The sequence below is a fragment of the Exophiala xenobiotica genome (genome assembly GCF_000835505.1).
Source record: "Exophiala xenobiotica strain CBS 118157 unplaced genomic scaffold supercont1.3, whole genome shotgun sequence".
In the NCBI taxonomy this organism is placed as follows: domain Eukaryota; kingdom Fungi; phylum Ascomycota; class Eurotiomycetes; order Chaetothyriales; family Herpotrichiellaceae; genus Exophiala; species Exophiala xenobiotica.
Genome location: NW_013562492.1, coordinates 1,292,262 through 1,312,140, shown reverse-complemented (window position 1 = coordinate 1,312,140; position 19,879 = coordinate 1,292,262). Strand labels below are relative to the sequence as shown.

The 19,879-nt window shown below is 51.5% G+C and overlaps 8 protein-coding genes across 8 annotated transcripts; 3 read left to right on the top strand and 5 right to left on the bottom strand.

Moving 5' to 3' along the window:
• Positions 1-546: 546 nt before the first annotated feature.
• On the top strand, positions 547-2,527 carry PV05_04683 (uncharacterized protein; the record flags this gene model as incomplete). The annotated part of the gene is made up of 2 exons (XM_013461110.1): positions 547-1,989; positions 2,088-2,527. 2 exons carry the CDS (start codon positions 547-549, stop codon positions 2,430-2,432), a joined length of 1,788 nt encoding a protein of 595 aa, XP_013316564.1. The 3' UTR covers positions 2,433-2,527.
• A 90-nt stretch (positions 2,528-2,617) lies between these two features.
• PV05_04682 (uncharacterized protein) lies at positions 2,618-5,292 on the bottom strand. Its single transcript, XM_013461109.1, has 3 exons — positions 3,856-5,292; positions 3,562-3,648; positions 2,618-3,485 (listed from the first exon to the last, which is right to left on the bottom strand). The coding sequence occupies exons 1-3, from the start codon at positions 5,208-5,210 to the stop codon at positions 3,335-3,337; spliced, it is 1,593 nt and encodes a 530-aa protein (XP_013316563.1). The 5' UTR covers positions 5,211-5,292; the 3' UTR covers positions 2,618-3,334.
• A 351-nt stretch (positions 5,293-5,643) lies between these two features.
• On the bottom strand, positions 5,644-7,293 carry PV05_04681 (uncharacterized protein; the record flags this gene model as incomplete). The annotated part of the gene is made up of 1 exon (XM_013461108.1): positions 5,644-7,293. The coding sequence occupies one exon, from the start codon at positions 7,291-7,293 to the stop codon at positions 5,644-5,646; it is 1,650 nt and encodes a 549-aa protein (XP_013316562.1).
• A 510-nt stretch (positions 7,294-7,803) lies between these two features.
• PV05_04680 (uncharacterized protein) lies at positions 7,804-9,443 on the bottom strand (the record flags this gene model as incomplete). The annotated part of the gene is made up of 2 exons (XM_013461107.1): positions 7,804-9,305; positions 9,359-9,443. 2 exons carry the CDS (start codon positions 9,441-9,443, stop codon positions 7,804-7,806), a joined length of 1,587 nt encoding a protein of 528 aa, XP_013316561.1.
• A 208-nt stretch (positions 9,444-9,651) lies between these two features.
• PV05_04679 (uncharacterized protein) lies at positions 9,652-12,030 on the top strand. Its single transcript, XM_013461106.1, has one exon. It carries the CDS (start codon positions 9,774-9,776, stop codon positions 11,748-11,750), a length of 1,977 nt encoding a protein of 658 aa, XP_013316560.1. The 5' UTR covers positions 9,652-9,773; the 3' UTR covers positions 11,751-12,030.
• Positions 11,179-13,295, bottom strand: PV05_04678 (uncharacterized protein). The gene is made up of 2 exons (XM_013461105.1): positions 11,985-13,295; positions 11,179-11,929 (listed from the first exon to the last, which is right to left on the bottom strand). The coding sequence occupies exons 1-2, from the start codon at positions 13,060-13,062 to the stop codon at positions 11,757-11,759; spliced, it is 1,251 nt and encodes a 416-aa protein (XP_013316559.1). The 5' UTR covers positions 13,063-13,295; the 3' UTR covers positions 11,179-11,756.
• Positions 13,296-14,098: 803 nt separating this feature from the next.
• PV05_04677 (uncharacterized protein) lies at positions 14,099-15,897 on the top strand (the record flags this gene model as incomplete). Its single annotated transcript, XM_013461104.1, has 1 exon — positions 14,099-15,897. The coding sequence occupies one exon, from the start codon at positions 14,099-14,101 to the stop codon at positions 15,755-15,757; it is 1,659 nt and encodes a 552-aa protein (XP_013316558.1). The 3' UTR covers positions 15,758-15,897.
• Positions 15,848-19,043, bottom strand: PV05_04676 (uncharacterized protein; the record flags this gene model as incomplete). Its single annotated transcript, XM_013461103.1, has 6 exons — positions 15,848-16,184; positions 16,262-17,270; positions 17,712-17,729; positions 17,787-18,118; positions 18,223-18,680; positions 18,725-19,043. The coding sequence occupies 6 exons, from the start codon at positions 19,041-19,043 to the stop codon at positions 15,945-15,947; spliced, it is 2,376 nt and encodes a 791-aa protein (XP_013316557.1). The 3' UTR covers positions 15,848-15,944.
• Positions 19,044-19,879: the final 836 nt, after the last annotated feature.

Genomic DNA, 19,879 nt, shown 5'->3' with positions numbered 1-19,879 from the left:
CGCAGAATCTGGCCCTTGGCTGCAAGGGTTGCAGAAATCCAATCTTGGCCAGCCGCGAACCTTAAAAATCTTCAATGAAGCTCGGGACTGGATCCGGATTCAAGCTGTGCATTTTCCCCGGAGCCCGCTTCAAGCCTTGTTCCTAGCTTGTGCAGGGGCATCGTGGCTACTTTGTCTTCTGTGGCCAGATCAGCGTGGCATGACATCCTGGTTAGAAGGTGCGATCATCCATACAACTTCCGCGTGGTTGAGCCCAAGACGAAATGAGCAGGTACCTGAAATGAACCATTCTATCACTAATTTCGACCTCGGACTAGGATGTTGGGAGAGTTCCTTTGCCTCCCGTGTCTGTGCTCTTTTATTTCTTCCATGGAAGCATGTCAAAGCGGGTTCTATCTGTTTTTCCTTTTTTGTTCCACCCGCACAACTATCGTCATCACTTTCAATCTGACAGCCACCCTCTCCTCATAAGGATTGGTTGCTAACTATTTTGGGTTCTGGCACCACGTTAAAACACAAAGATAACGGAAGATTGAGGTTTTGATCATGGAGCCACCGTCAATTCCATTAAACCCTCGCCGGCGGCTGACACGAGATTATACCTCTGGCGAGCACACTACTCCGAGAACGACACCACCGTCAAGGGGACCTATGGGGATGGAAACAGATTTCGACAATCCTGTGCGAAAGACAAGTCTTGAGATCCGCTCAGAGTCTGCCAAGTCGAATGATGGTAGATACAGCAGTTTTCGGAGTCATGGCACGAGAAGTCCGACGACCAGAGATCCTTCCGAGACACGTAGCTCGGAATCTCAGATGACTGCGACTCCCATGTCGGAAAAGGAGAATTTCGAAGAACTACGGAAACTCGACTTCAACTTGGAAGCCATCGACGAAAAGAGCTCATATGAGCCCTCATTGACCAGCATTTCTCGAGCCTCGCACAACACGGGCCTAACTTCGACTTCCGGCAGTAGACTGGCGGATTTCTTTTCTCGAGAAGTCTTTCAGATTGTTCTGCATAACCCGACCACATCTCACCAACTATTAAAATTCAGTCGGTCAAGGCTATGTGGCGAGAATCTGGAATTCCTCGAGAAAGTGGACAAGTACAACGCACTACTCAACGAGGTCGCCAACAGCATGTTCGAGATTCATCGCGACTATATTTCCGTCAACGCAGAAAATCAGATCAACATCCCGGAGAACATCCTGCTCAAAGTGAACAAGGATCTCAAGTCCGCCCTTGCATCCACGCTGCCGAAGCTCGAATCTGTTTTTGTTGATGCTCAGAACGACATCGAGAGGCTAGTTAGCATGGACATCTACCCCCGGTTTGTGCGGCATCAGATGACCATGAGCGCTGCTAAAGCTCTGGCTGGACATCGAGGAAAATATGCCGGCTTGGGTGACTGCTTTGTTCTCACCGATCCAGCCAAAGCAGACAACCCGATCGTCTACGCCTCGGATGGATTTGTCAAGGTGACCGGCTATGCGCGCAACGAGATCATTCCTCGAAATTGTCGATTCTTGCAAAACCGCCATACGGACAAATCGGCAGTGGCCAGACTCCGGGACGCAATTCAAAACCGGGAAGAGTCAGTCGAATTGCTCCTCAACCAGAGAAAGACGGGTGAACCGTTCTGGAACTTGTTGTACGTGACGCCTTTGTTTGATGCCACAGGAAATGTGGTCTTCTTCCTCGGTGGACAGATTAACTGCTCGACCACCGTTCACAATGCCTCGGACGTGCTCAGGATACTAGCCATGTCGAACGACACGGATGAGAAAGCTGCTGAAGACGTTTTATCCCCGCCACCAGAACAACAGAGGCAACAATCTCGAACGAGTAAATTCTTGTCGTCATTCAGAAACAAGCCGGCTGCCGAACCACACCAGCAACCTGGTATGGAGGGCGGACTTCTGACCAAGATTGAGAAGATGAATTTAAGGAAGCAAATGGACACTTTTTATACTGCTTACTCCAAGGTCAGTCGTCCGCAGGTCGCTGGTTAACTTGACTTCCCTTAGGGCTACCAGATAATACCATGTCTGCTTTTGACGGAATGCTAACTTCACTTCACTAGTTTCTTGTGATCAACTCCTCTACAATGTACGTCTCATTCCACTCGGCTGGCATCGCGACGCTCTTGTACCCGACCAAACCAGTACCGAACAATACCATCCCACAGATTGTCGGCATGGATATCTTCCGCTTCCTGTCTGCACATGCTCAGTCAAAATTGAGTAGCGACTTTAAGAACCGAGTCCGCTCGTCCATGAGGACGGGCCAAGCGGTATCCCTCGACATCACCCTCTGTACGCGCCGGTTTATGGGCTACGAGAGGTTTGCGACGCACTGGACGCCGCTCAAGAACGAGGCGGACGAAGTCTCGTTCATCATTTTGACGCTGGGAAGTTTCCAGGATTAGGAACACCTGGAAGACATCGACGTTGCTAAATTGAGCGAGCCTGAGGTTGCAATTCCGAGAGATGACGATGACCGTGCGTAATTACTGGTCAGGGCGCACGATCGATCGCTGCCTTGTGCACTGTCCAGCGTGCGACCCGGGGGTTACGATCTGGAAATCGCGCTCGGGCGCATCTTGCGGTCATTATTTTACAACGGATATAATAACCTTGTCGGATGTTGGATGTTGGACTACTACGCCATTGGCAGTGCTGCTATTCGGACTCTTCCTCCGGTCATCTTGGGCTGGGTACTTGTACACAAAAGGGCTTGTCCATACGAGTACCACATGGCGCGCAACATCGTTGTCGATCCAAAACATGGGTCCGACGCATGGGCCGTTGGATCGGTGTATTGATATCGTGGGTGCATGCCTGTCGGTCCTGGACACGAGCAGGAGCGGTCGTCGTTGGGGAAAGGTCGCGTATCTGGTGTTGTTTGCACAGTAGATGATACCCCGTTTTAAGACTCCGTATTATTTCCTCTATCCTTTTTCAAGCCTTCCTGGAAAGTGGGTATCGAGTATCTTTGTTTTGGACCATCTATCCGAAACCTTGTAGGTGGTAGGCGCAGTGAAAGGGGGGCACGCTTCGCAACATATTCTTCGCTTTGGCTTTTGTGACGGCAATCTCACCGAATGACCACAGGGGCATGGGTGCGAGGTACTACGCGTTGTTCAGCCCGGCCTGGTCGACTGCTTAAAGTCGACAATGAAGGTTGATATTGCTAAAAACAGAAAACCTTGCAGAGTGTCCTCCGCTGTTTTTCCAAGTATTGATTCCGGTACGTAAGACGTCTGGGCCGTGTCATCGCAACAGGTAGAGTACCGAGGTATGTAACGGGTACGAAACCGAGTAGGTTACATTACATCCACAGGCACATTTTCCCGGACGCGGTGCCGCCGGCTATCCAGTCTTTACTTGGGTGGAAGACAGCCACGGCGGGGACAGCTGTGATGCCCTCGCCGCCGAGTTGGGCGAGCTGCGTGCCGTCGGCGGAGTAGACGTCGACGAATCTGCGAGCAAGCAATTGCATGTCAGCAAACAAGAACATTTCGACGGACGGTGTTTCTTGCAAAATCCTGAACCTACCGATTCATGTTACCCACGACCAATTTGTGGATATTGTCCGGCGGAAACATTTGCCATCGGGGTTTGAGGATGGTTGTCCAACGGCCTCTGTGTCAGAATGTCAGAATGTCAGAAGATGCGAAGATGTCGGTCAGCAAAGTGAACCAGCGAACAAGCGATCAACCACGCTGTGCGAATTGCAGCCTTTTCCCTCCCAGAGTGAAAGACAAGACTCCATATCTGATGCCTACCGCCGAGGAGGCGAAGCACCCAGAAGAGAAGAAAGGAAAGAAAAGAAAAGGAGACAAGACGTACGTCTGATTGTTATGCCTGATGACGACTTCGGGCTTCATGACCTCCTCGTCGAGCTGGTAACCGGCTTTCCAAGTCTCCATGCTCTCCAGCGCGGCTGTGCCCTTGGCCGTCAACCCCTTGACACCGAAGGAATGAATCTTGATGGTATCGTCGTAACTCGTGGTCGCTACCTGTCCCGCCGTGTTGAATGCGGCGTGACTCACACTGAGCCGCGATTCGTGCTCGCCGACCAGTGTGGGCAGTTTCTTCGAAATCTTTCTCAAATCCCACAGTTTCATGGTCCGGTCCAGCGAGGCAGTCGCAAGGTAATGCGGCGCCAACGGGTTCAAGCTGAACCCGCCAATCTTCTTCTCGGACAGTTGATACAATTCCGCCGTCGATGCCGGCTGTCGTGTGTCGTATTTGCCAAATGCCCCGTTCAACGTCGTGAAGTACACCACGTTCGGATCCGAGGCCGCCATGTCGACGCCCGACACTGGCTCGTCGTCCTCTTTGTCCGTGGGGCCGTAGACTTCGACGGCAACCGCCTTGGTCAGGTCTGTCGCGCGGATCGATGAGTCGTACGACGCTGTGTATATCGTCTCGGGCTTGGACGGGTGCGTGTGCATGGCCGAGATCGTCCTCGTGTGCGGCTTGATGTGCGTAATTTCGGGATCCGGGTCGTCGTCGTCCTCGTCCTCGTCGGCTTCGGATTTCACCTTTTTCGCCGGTTTCTGCGATGCATCGACAATGCCCAACGTGCCCATTTTGTCACCGGCAAAGACGATGGGTTTCGTCGCCGCAGGGTGGAAGGACATGCTGTATATCCTTTCCGGCGTGATCTTGATGCGGTTCGGCTCCCACTGATCCCAGAGTTCCAGAGCGCTCATGCGTTCGCGCAGCGCCTTGAGATCCTTATCGCTCGTTTCGCTGATATCTTCTGCGTCGAACGTGCGCTCGTACGGCTTCGCCACGCCCTTGAGCAGGACATCCGTCCCGATCACAAGACTGGATCCAAAACTCAAGTCTCCCGTGACTCTTTGTCGGCGTTGTCTTTCCACCTCTTTGACCTTTTCGTATTCTTCTTCTGCTTTCTGTTTGGCCACTTCGCTGTCGGCTTGGAGGCCTGCTAGCCGGGACGACGTTCGGCGAGGAGCGATGTCTTCTTTCTTGACTCGTTTGGCCGGCGGTTCTTTCCGTTTCGCAGGACGTTTTTGGCCATGTTGCGTTCCTCCTGAGGCTGGCTTCGAGTATAGACCGGCCTGTTGCGCCTCTTGGGTCAGCTTCCGAAGGAGTGCGTCTCGCTCGGCGATGTTGGCGAGACGCTGCTTTTCGAAGTCGGACGGCTCTGCGACAGGCTGGGTACCGCGAGCCATCTTTGAGCTGGAGCTGGAATGGACTTTCCAAGATCTATGACAGTATGTAAGTGTCGAGCTTCCACCTTGCGACTGAGTACTGGACAATGACGTGATGGATGGCGATTGAATAGTGATATGGGACGCGAAAATGACGCGAATGACGCGGGTCGCGTATAGTGCATGGAGAACATTGATTGCGGAATTCGTCCAGAAAGTTAGGAGTATGCATTGTGGTATATTTTCCACACCTAAAGCACCCTATAATAAACAGCTGTCTAACCATAACAAGATCAATACAGCCTTACAATTATCGGCTGCCCAGCGCCTACGGCTCTCGGGGATGGGTGCTCAACGGGAAACGAGCAGAGGTCAGGAGTTGCTGATCCAGAGCATCACTTATCACCCTTTCCTGTCCCCAGGCTGCCATACACTCGAATTGCCCCATGGATGATCATGTTTCTCCAAGGTCTTCACATATCAACCCCTGCACCCGTGTCCAGGCCTCCTCTGAAATATCCATTGCATGTCCGGCCTGAGGAACCACGCTCCGCATCCTCTCATCCACCATGGCACGCAAAAGGACGCCGTTATTCCAACAAACTTGAGCCATCGTTTTTGCAAACCATCCCTTGCTCTGTTGGTCGGTCCGGGAGCCCTGTAGTCCCAGATTCAGCACCCAAAGCAAGATTGCAAGTTCGTCACCTCGCAAGAACTCGTGCGCATAGATTTGGGACAGGCTTCTTACACCCGCTCCGGACAACACATGTGCCTCTTGCAAGGCGGACAGCGTACTCCTCAGTCGTGCACTTAATTTGTCATACAGTATTGGTGCTGTCAGATCCCTCAAGTAAGAGTACGAAAACAGGAGCGCTGCAATGCCTACAGCGTCGACCATTGACTTACCCCCAAAAAGGCCGGAGTGATACTCTGCGGACGTATCTGGAAGATCATGATGGTCGAGGATAGCATACTCGAGCTTCCACAGCAAGTCGCTGAAGGTTTGGCACATTTCCACATTGCGCTCGCCAAGAAGAAGAGCCTTGATTCCTGATAGAATCCGTAGTTGGCGGAGAATGTTTGCAATGCTAGAGGGCAATTCATCCCAGAGGATACCAGGTGCATGCTGGATGGATTTCTGGAGGGCAATCTCGTCGAAATCCTGAAAAGAACGCTCAGTTAGCCTCGAAGGGATCTTGATCCTGAGGCCGGTGCCGTACATTGCAGAATGAAGCAGATCGGCCCATCCTGCTACTCGCTGAACATGCCGATTCGAGCTCAGACGGTCCATACCTCCACGGCGAGCAATCATTTCAGTCAGCCCCAGAGAGTGAGTCTCCTGGACGCTGGGGGGCCACTCAAAGTGATGGTCAGAACTCGAAAGAATAGCTACGGCACCAATGGTGGCATCACTGATGGCTTCTTTCGGATCACTCAATCGACCAGCGATGGATTTCATGGCGTGCCCTCGGTGCTTGAAGTAATCTCTTGATATATCTGTCGAAAGGCAGTCTCTCCTATGGATGATCACGAGGCAAAGGGTCGCATGTATGATGGCCGGGTCTGTCCAAGCCACCGACATCCATCGGCCTTCAGGGTTGCAAGCATAAGAGTTGGCCCAGAAAGAGCTGTGATAATATTCAAGGAGTAGAATGTCTGGCTTGGAAATGTCGAGTGGAAAGGTACGAAAAGGGTCCAGCATATCCAGGTCATGGAGCGGTGACCATGACGAAGGCCGATCGGGATTTTCCAGAATGTCTACAATGTCGTCCACTTCACTACGGGCAGAAGCAGGAACAAGTCGCCTTGGTCGTGTACATGCCAACATTGGAGGCCGTGTTCTTCGCGATTTCATTGTCCGTGCCCTGCGATGTGTCGTCGAAGCTGGCCTGATAGCTCGAAACCGAGAAATATGTGAGCTCATTCGGTTGTCCACCTTTGCTGGAGCAAAATGCCAGTCTGGGTCATTCTTTTGCCGGAGATAGTCTTGCATAACAAATGCACGCAAGGATCTTCGTTGGTCTGCATCTGGAATTGAGGCTGACTTGCTACTTGTGACGGTGACAAAATGAAGCTCACGCCCTGATTGAGCGGCCCGTGCCATTGTCAAATTGAGTGACCACTCGAGCTTCCTTTCGTGCAGAGACAGTGCTTCTCATCATGGGCAGTTAGACCTTAGATGTACAGTGGTGTAGCTGACTCATGCAGGATTACTAAACTGCTGCGGAAAACCCCGCCAAAACAAATGCCTCTGTCTATACCAAATGTAGGTTCAAGAAGAGGTCAGTAGTGCAACGTCCATATATTCATCCAAACTCAACGTTTGTTGTTCAGGAGCTTTTCCGAGTCTTCCCATCGGACATGGCGCATTCCACGCCCTCACGGGTGGTTTCCACGCTGGTGACAGTAGTCGTCCTTCGACAAACCGTCTTATTGACTTGATAGTCTCTGTTATCTGCAACCAGTTTGGTATCTCACTCGAAAATTTGGGTTTCCCTCCAGTTCAGCTAGACTGGAAGACGCTGAAACGAGTTTGTTCCAGCTGCAGCCAGGATCTGGTTGACCACTCTTTCTGAATGCCATCCGTGGGTAGACGAGTTGTCCTTCATCAATGTCATTTGGCCAGTCCTTGAACCTCCACGTTGCTGACATAAGCGAGGAGATATTTGCAGCATGTCAAGGCGTATTTACACGCTTTTGTGAAGTTTTCGTCCTGATGGAAGCCAACCCCTAGTTTGATGGAAACATTCCCGATCTTGTCATCATCAATCTCATAGGGTAAGATGCTTTTCGACGCGGCGTTTCGGGGGGTGGCATTCTTGCTGGGCGTACGTTTGAGGTCGACTTTTGAGGTTCGCTGGATATACCTTGCAAGTTGATTGATGCAGTCCAGGAACGCGACCATTCCATTGTCAAATCGTCGATGGTTGAGAATGCGTCCAATAGCCATGTCACCGCTGCTAAACAGGTCCAGCACAGTGACCTTGGGTTCAGGGTTGGCGGCCGCCGACTGTAAACCACGATCTTGACCGGCTGTACTTTGTCTGACCACGCTTGGAGACTGCTGAGGATACTCCAGTTTCTCGATGCGCGAAGTGCTGCCTTGAGGTCGGAGGCGATAACCCTGAAATGAGTACTTCAGCCTCTCTGCAACGGTAGCCAGAAGAAGTATAGCCTGACCCCATGCAGCGTTGATTTCAGTCCAGTCCACGTTTTGATTTGGCAGACGACCCAATCGAAGACCATTAATCGTTCCGAAAGAGCCGTCATGGCTGATGCAAAATGTGTCGTTGTAGACGTTGGTGCGTTGCAATCGCTCCAGTTGTTGGCGGTCATGGGTGTATTTTTCTTGCAAAGACTGTAGCCGGACCGTGGTTTCATGCAGCTGGTCATCGATGGCATTTCGAGCGGACCAGTATGCTTGTTCCTCGAGTTCTGCCTGCTGCATCTCCTCCTCAAATTTCCCTATCTCTTTCTCGATAGTTTGTGATTGGTCCTCAGTGCGCTTCAAGAGCTCGAATGTCGACTGTCCGGCCTCTCGAGCATCCACGGCTGTCTTTGCAGCCTTTGCAGCCTTTGAGTCATTGTTAGACGTCGTGGAAGAGACTGTCTGCTGCACCGACTTGAGGAAGGAAGCATAGGCATCCCTTTCCCGGTTGGTGCTCCCTAGACGGGCACTGAAGGAAGCCAGCAGTAGGGATGTACACTCGGCGCATATCGGATGGTCGACATCTGAGCGCGATGACAGGACTTCGTATAGGACTTGTGCTTTCTCGACATCCGTAGAAAAGCGGTATTTCTTCTTGTCTTTCTCGCTGTCGCCATCTCTTCCCCCCTTTGGGCTCTTTCTCTGACCATTGACAACATCTTTATCTGGCAACACGGCCTGAGATTGTGTTATCTCAATGAAGGACATATCCGGAGGAGGAGCGCGAGGCCCGTGATCTGACACAGCACGGAGATTGATGGTAGATTCATCTTGAGGTGCGGGAATCGTTCGCTTATATACGGGAGAGGTGGCTTGGGTCGAGACACGATCATAGAGGTCTTTTCGTTCCTGCGGGTAATTCAAACGGGATATGATATTATTATGCTGTTGCGCTTTTCCCGTAGATGCTTGGACACAATGAGTGGTTGGGAAGAATACAGCGGGTAAACAGAGAACTCACCAACCAGCAGATCAAACGAAGCCGGGTTCAGGTCGTCGATTGTAGTGTCCGGGTCAACATGCTGTCGGCATTTCTGACAGTACATGTCGGCGGCATTGTCGAATCGACGGTGACTCTGGCTGCTGGATTATGGCTTGAGTGGTTGTAGCCTAGGTGTGGTAGGCAGTATTACAGGAAGACGAGCCGAACTTGAAGTGCAGAAGATGAATTGCAGATGACGCACCTCGTCATTTCGACGCGCTCCAGACGCGCCACGGATTTCAATTTAATCAATGCTTCCACTCTGCATAGTACTCTCAATCAATCGCCTACTCTCCCTCGCCAATTGCTCAATGTGAAATGCCTATGTAGGGAGTAGTCGTCTTTTAACAGACTTGCAGTCAACCACGTCCTTTAATCCCGCAACTCCCTCGTAATGGACTCGCCCTTCCGCAAAAGACCCCGCCTTTCCATGTTCGCCGACCAGCCCTTGGACGCAGCACTTGACCAGGACCTCGACGCACTGCGCTATCGGAACGACAAGCTACTGAAATCGCGGTTCGAGTCAATCTTTGAGAAATATACCCGCGATTTCACTGGTGTCGGCGACGAGATAAGCTTTTGGACTGGAGAAGTCGAGGTGAACAATGGACATCTGGAAGGGCTCAAGAATGAAACAGATACTGGTGCACATGAAGACGCCAAAGCGAAATCACTCTTGAGGGTCATGACCGAAGCGACAGACGACGAAGATTCAGACTTTCACAATGAGGGGGCTGACGAAGTCATGCAGAGTATCGAGGAGATGGCCGAAAATGCCGCCGTATCCGACGAGGACGAGGATGAGGAGGATGAAACGCCCCAGAACAGCGACGAAGAGCTTTTTGCTTCTGTACAGCCTCACACTTCGTTCGATGAACCGTCAGAACCATTCAGAAGTAGTATTACTGCTAGGTCTCCAGTCAGCAATTCCGAAGGCGACTCGCTTTTCGAAGTGCCAGACCCCAGAAGATCGGATAGTCCCGATTCTCTGTTCGAGGTACAGGTCAATCAAGAGGACTCTGCCTACAGGAATACCACACAATCTTCTACAGAGGCGCCGGCGGAATACCGGGACATCGACGAGCAGGATATCCTTCAGAAGTTCGGTCCTGAGATTGGCCGCGAAGTCTTAGCTATTGTGCGAACAACAAGAAACAATGCAGAAGCCCACATTGAGCCTGCATGGCGCATACCGGCCAATGTGATTCCGCCAAAGCCAACACGATCTGCCTCTGCATCAAATACGCCACCACCTCCTCCCAATCTTTCACCCCGAGGAGATCAAGCAACTGCCTCACCTAGAAATACCCGATCCTTGTGGAAGGCGCCAAGGCAACGCAAAACAGCCCGAGAAATGCACACGATGCGTTTTAGAAGAAACATCAGAGCAGACTCGGAAGACCCTCTGCAAGAAGATTTCCAGGACGAGGGGGAGCAACCCCAGGGAGAGGCCAACCCCACCAGTGGTGACGAATCCGAATGGAACGAAGAAGAGCAGCAGCCAAGACTGCCGAACGCAAAGAAACGCAGAGTCGACGATGAGAATAACGCCGTGATGGAATCCGAATTGGATCACGACGAGCAGCAGCCAAGATCGACGAATTCAAATAAAGGCAGAGTCGATGATGAGAACATCGCCGCGATGGAATCCGAATGGAATGAAGAGGAGCAGCAGCCAAGACTGCCGAACGCAAAGAAACGCAGAGTCGACGACGAGAATATCGCCTTGATGAAAGAAGGCATATGCTCGTTCTGCCGCGCAAAATATGCCTCGAGAGCTGGCGTCTTCCATCACTGGGCTCATCTGGTAGTCAAGGCTGACAAGACCGGAGCCGACCCTGACGAAGTGCACGACATGGCGTATATTAGGGAATACCGGTCTCTGAGTCACACTAAACCCAAGACACCGCGACTGGTGCTCTGTGACTTCAAGACGATGGTGGAACTGCATGAAGGCGCCGGTTTATCATTTGCCGAGATCGCCAGCTGCAAAGTCCTCCGTACACGGAAGACCGCACCGATCCTCAACGAGCTTTATGACAGGTTCCGAACTCCACCTGGACATAACGATCCCCACGCGCGTCGCCAGTGGTCCGACGAGGAAATGAAGACACTTGAAGACCTGTGCAACAAGCCGCTGCAAGAGCTTGGCACTTTCAGGCGCTGGTTGCGAAACTGCAGTGATACTGACATCGGCAACAAACTGGCAGAAATGTGGTTGAAACCAATTGGTGACCGCAGTGTACCGCGCGAGACTGGGTTATTGGCAGGTATCCAGCAAGCGGCCGGTCAGTATGTTGGCGGAACCACTCTTGGCCCGGAGTACGTCAAGACCGAGGATTCCGACGACGAATTGTTCGCAGTGCGTTGAACGAATTCAAGCCAGAGTCCTGCCTTCCAGAATATCCTCAATGGTCGTTCGCGCTTCACCTCCAATGTCACCTATCTGAGCCCAGAACTTGGAAAGATGTCGTGCGCCAGAATCGCACAAGATAGTCACGACGCGATGGCCAGGACCAATTTTCAACGCTGTTTGTAACGCAGCGACGCCTGTTATGATGTTAGCCTTCACGCGGATACCCACATAGTTGATAGAGACACGCACAGTTGACTGCACTGCTGCTCCCGATGAATATCCCATCCTGTTCAACCAGCCATCTCGCCATATTCTTCGCTTGCGCGTCCGTAACCTTGACAGCCTCGTCAATCAACTCTCTGCCCCGCTCAAAGTTGATCGTAGACCTTGTCAGACCGATCCCCTCGACAATCGTGTCGACTTGATCCCGCCGACGTGTTCCCTCGCGCTCAAGGGTGTGAAACATGACACCATGCTGGATCTTATTGTACAGCCCACTACCCTGCGGATCCGCCAGGACTACCTTGACATCGGGCAAGCGCTCCTTCAGCGCCATTGCCACGCCCGAGACCGTCCCGCCTGTGCCCGCGCCCGCGACAAACGCATCGACATTCCCACCCGCTTGTGCATAGATTTCGGGCCCTGTGCCCTCGTAGTGGGCGCGCCAGTTGGCTTCCGTCTCGAACTGGTTCGCAAAGTAGCCCCTGCCTTTCTTCGCCGGGTCGGCGGTGTGTTGCTGAGCGAGAATGCGGGCTCGGTTGACGAAGTGCTCTTGATCGACTATGGGCGCGGGTGTGACGCGTTCGACGACGGCGCCTAGTTTGAGCAGCAGGTTCGACTTCTCGTGGCTTTGATCGGACGGCATGCAGATGTGCGCGAGATAGCCTCTTGCTCGGCACAGCGTGGCAAGCGAGATACCCGTGGATCCCACCGTCCCTTCGTATACGGTATCACCAGTATGGGGTGTCAGAAGACCTGCGGACTCGGCGCGCGTGATGATGGACAATGCGACGCGGTCTTTGGGAGAGTTGCCAGCGCCGTTGAGGAACTCGCATTTGGCGAGGATCGTGCAGCCTGTTGCAGCGGACAAAGAGGGGATGACAATTAGGGGTGTGTTGCCGATTGTGGATTCTATGCCTATGCCCACGGGGCGGAGGGATGGAGCGGCTTGAGGTTGCAGGACAGCGCCATGGGTGCCAGAGAGGGCTGCTGAGCGTGGCCAGGTGAAGCCGGGCGACCTAATGTACCGACGGATATGGTCAAGGATGATTGTAACGGCGATGCCAGAAGTGAAGCCGAGGAAGAGATCCCTGCCTGTCCATTGCATGCTCGGTACGCTCGGTCTCGAACCAGTTGTGAATATGTTAAGAGCTTCGGAAGGCGGCGTCAAGTTAATTGGTGGTTAGAGGAGATGCCAGTCAGGCTCAGACAGTTCTGGTGATGTATTTTCGTTAATTTCGGTTTCACACGCGTGTACCTTCGCCTGACTCTATTAACAGGCCCGTGGTTGCAAAGCCGGTTCGAACGCAGATATCATGTCAAGATGCAACCTGCCGGTGGTAACGCCCACACAGAAAAAAGCTGAGCATAGCCGTTGCCTTGAAAACAGCGATTCTGTGATGAACCTGCGGTAGTGGTCGCGTCCTTAGACGTAGAGATATGTACGGCAGAGTGGAAAAGCTGGAACATGCCAACTCGCCAAGCCGCTCGATCGCCTTCCACGCTCCTTCCTTCTGATACATAGACTGGGCCCCTCCTGCGTTGACAAAGATTCGATTCATCCTGTACTCAAGCACGCCGAGACATATACACACGCAGACATCTCTGTTTCATCAGCTTTGAGTTGCGCACTATGCTTTGGCATTGCTCGACGTTCGATTCGGTCAAGCAGATAAAACATCTCCACACATCGGTTTTAACACCAATCTCTGAGCCAATATGGCATCAATGCTCAAGAAGCAGCACTTGTGGCAGAGTACGCCCGAACAAGGTAGATTACGTGGTCATCACGCAACGCTGGGTAATGAGAATGAGTCGCTTTGAGCCATGAAACAGTGAGACATGAAAAAAACTTTGTCCTTGACTGAGGACCTACTCGATATCTGCCTGAACCATGGAACTCAGCCAGACACACTTTGACTCACATCGATCCTCGTCCGCAAAATATATATAGCTGAATCAGCCATCTTCCCCCTCGAATGACCAAACTTTTGATCACTAACAATCCATATGTCCTGTCTTTTGGAAAGCCATATCTGCGGCAATTCTTCTCTAAATTCGAGAAACAGGTTCCTTCCCAAAGTACTTTTTCCATGGAAGGAGCTTGCTTCTCTCTATTTGATAACACTTCCGAGGTCGAAACCATGGCTCCCCCAACCCCAGAGTCATCCCTGGTCCCTGGCTTGGGCAATTTGATTCTTCTGCCAGCCGAGATCAGGTCCAAGATATACGACGAATGCCTGCAGCAACGACACTTTGGCCTGCTCTACAGTTCCAAAGAGATATACAGCGAGTTCATTCCACTTTTACGAGAAAAATTCGTCCTCACTTTCCACATCGATCCTAGCGAATCGGAGATGTCGTCTTCCAGGTGCACCACCGACTCCAGGGTTCACATTGTGAACAAGTACAATCAGTCTTGGGGTCACGCACGCAACGAAATCAACACTGCATCTCCACATAGGGACGAGATTCTTGACGACATGCCGATCGACGAATTCGGAAAGATACGGATCCTCATCGACGCACCAAATCCCAGAGATCCCGGCCAAATTGTGAGAGTTTGGTACCAGTGCACCCGGTTGATGTCAGCATTACTACCTCAGTGGAAGTATGTCATAGAGGTACCAGAAACCCAAGCGGACCTGATCATCCCTCGGGGGAGAAAATCAAGCGAATTGCCACCGATTGAGATTGTGCTTACGAGGTCTGGAGCGAAAACCTGGAGTTCAGGCGGTAACTTAAATCACAGCGTCCCCTGCTACGATGGTTGGAACCCTGTCACCCAATCTGTATGGATTCTTCCAGAAGGACAACATTCTGATCTAGAGGTGGTGCTGATGCCTTTTTGTCGGATTCGCAACGCGGCGTCCGTGACTGTTCAACTGCCACCCGATTGCCCGAACAACAGATATGTCAACGCCATCCGAGCCTTCTTGTCCGATGAAACAAAAGGCTCCGACCCCTTTGGAACGCTTGTTCATAACGGCGGCCAGTGTGCGTTCGGTTCCCCGTGTTTCCTTTGGGGCTCATGGGACTCTCAGGGCGAAGGTTTGGATGGATTCGAAGATGACGAGACCGTTCTTGGCAGGGAACACGCAATGAGCGCCTGGCTCGATTATCTCTTGGATGATATGGATGGCGACACAGCTCGCCTTCTGAGACGAGAGAGGTTTGAGAATTGGTGTTCGGAGCATGAATATCAGCACGGAATGATATTGGCGGGCGCGTCCGTCAATGACCGCGACTTCGGGAGTCCATATGGGTTCATCAACCCAGCTCTGCTGGATCGCCTCTGCACGAGCTTCTACGACCGATACGTGGGCGGCATGAACCTCAAGCAACACGAGGTATGGCGTCTGCTTCGTGAAGATGCATTTGCGTGGAAGGATTCTTTCCTAGATGGTGTGGAGCGGAAGAGTTCCCTGGGCGATTTTTGGCCTGATAGCCAACCTTTGGACTTCTGGTGGAGTGAAACCCTTCCTCGACACCGTAGCGGGTTGACAATGTGCCTGATGTCTGGCGAGCTTCGCGACTCGAGATGTGAGGTTTGCCGGGACGACAAGGATTCTTGGGCTGTGGATGAACGATATGATTGTGACGTTTGCAAGGAACAGGGTCATTGCTCAGTCGAACATGGTTGCAAGTACCCATCCTGCCTCGAGTGCGAGGAAGAGAACGAGTGCTACATTGGTGCAGACGAGATTCGAAAGACCATTCATTCCGAACGCTGGGATTGGGATCTATATTCAGAGGTGGTCGACCACTTCGCTGGGCTTCGAGTGGGACCCGATTTCCGTTGAACCGTGTCTGACGCACAGAAGGAGGGAAGTGGTCAATGGTTTGGGATAGTTTTTGAGCGAGGCAATGCATGCGTGTTGACGAGCAAGTGTCTTTGTCTTTGAATACTCCGTACATCCACAGTTAAGCTATGTCGTTACGACTCAATGTCCCCATCATCTCCTTATGAATGAACTCGACAGTTGCTTTTCATTCACTCTGCAGGTAACCTCTCAGTGTCTCCACTGTCTTGCTTAGCACCAGAGAATCTTTCTGGGCTCGCTCTCGCCGTTTAGCAGCGGCTTCCTTTTCCCCAGCTATTTTCTTTATGGTTTCCGCGGTTTTGTTCTCGATGGTCGTTTGGCTGAGAATATCCATCGGGAGCCGAGCAAGAATTCCATTCTCGACGATCATGGAGTTAACATAACCCACGAACGATATCATGCTTACCTATTGGGTTGACTTTGGTTAGACGACACTCTGGCAAAAGGATTCGGTGACATGAAGAGCAACAAGGACCATCTCACCTTATAGTATGATTCTACGTGCTCAATGACACGTGCAGCTGTGGTTTGCCTCCCACGCTCTTCGCCAATTTCATGGTCACTTTCATTCCCGCCCTCGTCGACGCTTTCATAGCCGGCATATTCCCTCAGAAGACGCTGGAACGTGGGAATAGCAATGTCTCTGATGACACGCCTAGGAGTGAAGCCACCTCCAAGCATTGAGATCAGGAGATCGATGACCTTGTCAGGGACGAACTTGCCGTGATGGGAATCCTTGCCGCGAAAGAACCTCCGCGTGGCTGAGGCCAACCTGGTAATATCCAGGAGCCTCTGGTCTTCAAATACGTCACAGCTGTCGTAGAAGCCTGTATTGTCCTGTGCATGGCAGTTGAGAAGCTCTTGCATCTTTACGAACGATTCTTTCTGGAGTTTCTCGACCTCTTCATCGATTATGTACTTCTTCAAGGCTTTGAGCACATCATTCTCATTGCAGGTAGCGGCCAGCGCCAGGTTAATGAACGTCTCAACTGTTCTCCAGACGGCCAGGAGGTGGTTTTTGGCAATCTCAGACCAATGACACGATTGGTATTGCAAAAGACGAGAAACCAGGGCGGTACTGGCCTCGCCCCGAGGTTCTTGTCCACTCCATCTCTCGATAAGTTGGTTCAGCCAATTTTCAAACTCACACTGAGTGATCGTGACCGACTCCCGCTTGATAGGTCCATAGAAGGTCTGCAAGTCTTTCCGCGCTGCAAACCCTTGGACCTGGACCTCCTGCCGAGTTGGAATTTGAGTCTCATCCGTCACATCGCCCGGGGTACTAGCCTGATCGGCCAGGACCTTGGTCTTGCCAAATTCGCGCATCACCCTGACGAATGCCTCGTTCAACGATCGGACATTACCGCGAAGAAGTTTGTCCACGCTCTCAGGGCGACCATCATCAACACAGGGGAAGAACTTTTCACGGGTCTTGTAAGTAGAGCCGACCTTGTAAAACTCCTGTGGTCGCTCATCGTAGTATGTACCTCGGCTACGGCGGCCCACGTGGACCACTGTCTCATGCAACTTGGTTTTTGAGAAAATCGATCATTGCACCAACACTGCCACAATGCGTAATATCGACTCGACCTTTTATATATTGATCTGTATATCAGATTGAAGGGCTGTATCTCAGGAATCTAGTTACTATGGGGCATTTCTAGATTTAACGCTGTCTTAATGTGCGCTGACAGTCTAAAATCTACCTCTTTGAGTGAGAGTTCTTTTTTTTTTGATATTTCGAGTGCCAAGACTATCGCCTATAAGCTCTTAACTAAAGACGTCTAAACTTATAGGTATCTTAGGTAGTGAGATAGCCTAAACTTTAGGCGTCTTTAGTTAGGAGCTTATAGACGATGGTCTTGGCACTCGAAATATCAAAAAGATAAAAGAACTCTCACTCAAAGAGGTAGATTTTAGACTGTCGACGTACAACAGGATAGCGTCAGATCTAGAAATGCCCCATAGTAACTAGATTCCTGAGATGCAGCCCTTCAATCTGACATACAAATCAATATGTAAAAGGTTAAGTCGATGTTCCATGGATGTGCTGGTGGTGCAATGATCGATTTTCTCAAAAACCAAGTTGCATGAGACAGTGGTCCACGCGGGCCGCCGTACTCGGCAAGCCTCTCTGGTCAGGGCTTGAAACTTTCCAGCAATCTCATTAAGGTACTTCCGCTGATCCCGCTCTGTGCTTCTCGATCGATCGGTGGTTGCGAGTTCAGCTTTGACATTTGCAAGCTTTTGCTCAACCTCGCTAACGAGGTTTGGGAGCTCCCTTGTGGCGTGGTTCCAGAGCGCAGCCTTCAGTGTCTCTCTGAGAGCTTTGATCCCCTTCTAGCTCTCTGGAACTGTCGTCCAGTCCTTTCCGCGAAGAAACTCTTCTTCTTCCGAATCCCTGTCTCAAGCTTGGAATTTTGGAACGTATCCTGGTTCTTCACCACATGCCATCCAAATTTTCGATTCATTTGGCCCTTAGCTCCAAGCATGTTTAGGACTTGTGGAAGATGATGTGTGGCCTTGGCTGGTTGCGTGATGACACCGACTACACGGTTCAGCAGGTTTGAGTCGGTCTCCAGCATGATGTTAATGATTCGCCCTGTGGCGGAGTTCTCCAAGGACGCCGGAGCGGAACAAACAAACAGAACCACATTCCTTGGTGACTGAATATGCATCTCGACCATCTTTTCGACTGTTTTCCTGTCCTGCTCAGTGACGGTACCTTTGCCGAGTTGGAAGACGCCCGGCAGGTCCAGTAGGTCGAGATTAGGCAGATTAGGTTGATCTATCTCGACCCTGAGGATGTCGTCGGTGGAATTCCTCAACACTTGGTGGCTCGTGGACGCTGAGCTTGCACTTTTGTTGGAAGTGGTCCCAGAATAGACTCCAAGTTCAGTGGCTGCTTTGTCAATCCATCCACTTAAGTCTCTCAGATGGATGGACTGCCATTGAATTTCATCAGAGCCTCTCTTTCTTCCACCGTCGTCCGTGTGATTCCAGGCTCAATGGAGAGACAGATCCGCTCCTTGCTGGAGTTCCTGAGTATGAGCTTGGTCGGGAACCTGGTGCAGAGTTCCCCACCTGTTGGAAATCGAAACCGAGTGATCGCTTCTAAAGTGGAGGTCTTGCCGCTGCTCTGATCGCCTACCACAATCATCTGGGGAATCTCCATCTTGTTGTCGGAGCCCAGGCGTGACAGCTGATCAAAGGCATCGAACAGAGCTACTTGCTTTTCGTCGATCAGGCCTTGTATGTCACCCATGTTGGATCGGGTTTGCTAATATCACCGTCCAGCCAAGACAGCTTCGTGAATCCTGGGCAGATGTGGTGTGTGTTGGAAGTAAAATGTCAAGCAAGGTATGTATTCGGTGCCAGGTGATTTGAGAGTTTGGCTCCTGTTGATGGTGGCATGAGCCGTTCGAGAGAAACATCGGATCTATTTGTACTTGAGAGACAGCTGTTGTGGAATCTCAATCTGTAAACGGTCTGAAAGCAAAACTTCCAACCCTCGAATGCCTCGTCGCCGCTCAGAGAGATGTGGATGATCCAAGTGGTGGAACAACCGAGTCTGTCTCGGCCTTTATGCATGAAGAAATGGTACTTTAGGATCGACCAATTCCCATGGTTCAAGCCGTCGCTGAATCCCCAGACTAATGCACGAGTCACGAAGTAACTTAGGATCGACCACTACGCTGGTTTCTGCTCTCGTCTCATCAGTGCTGAGTCTGGACCCCACATTGCCATGCATGTGTTGTCAGGCTTCTATAGGCTATTTACTCTTTCAGCGCTTCTCTTGTCTTATCTTTCTCTTCCTTGCCCTGGCTCTCGTTCTTTCCCTCTCCTTGAAGCACAGACTCATATCGTCTATTCACGAACAATTGCTGCCTGGCGCCGTAGGACGGGTCTAGGGTAACCCCACCTGCAGCCATGGACAACCTGACGACGTCCCGTTTGGATCAAATAACCTTGAATGATTAGGAGCGGACTCCCAGGCTGCTCTCGCCGGACCAATTCCCGAATCAGCTTGTCTTTTTTCGAGACAATTGCAACAGAACAAACAGCACCCTCACTCATCCTACCTCAAACGCAGTGCCATAG

Excerpts from the sequence above, each read along its gene's own strand:
- PV05_04682 (XM_013461109.1), bottom strand. The coding sequence starts at position 5,210 with ATGGCTCGCGGTACCCAGCCTGTCGCAGAGCCGTCCGACTTCGAAAAG. Across the intron at positions 3,649-3,855 it reads ATCAGGCATAACAATCAGAC|AGGCCGTTGGACAACCATCC; the intron begins GTACGTCTTGTC and ends ATTCTGACACAG. Across the intron at positions 3,486-3,561 it reads GTCGTGGGTAACATGAATCG|ATTCGTCGACGTCTACTCCG; the intron begins GTAGGTTCAGGA and ends GCTTGCTCGCAG.
- PV05_04679 (XM_013461106.1), top strand. The coding sequence starts at position 9,774 with ATGGACTCGCCCTTCCGCAAAAGACCCCGCCTTTCCATGTTCGCCGAC.
- PV05_04678 (XM_013461105.1), bottom strand. The coding sequence starts at position 13,062 with ATGCAATGGACAGGCAGGGATCTCTTCCTCGGCTTCACTTCTGGCATC. Across the intron at positions 11,930-11,984 it reads GAGCAGCAGTGCAGTCAACT|GCGTCGCTGCGTTACAAACA; the intron begins GTGCGTGTCTCT and ends ACATCATAACAG.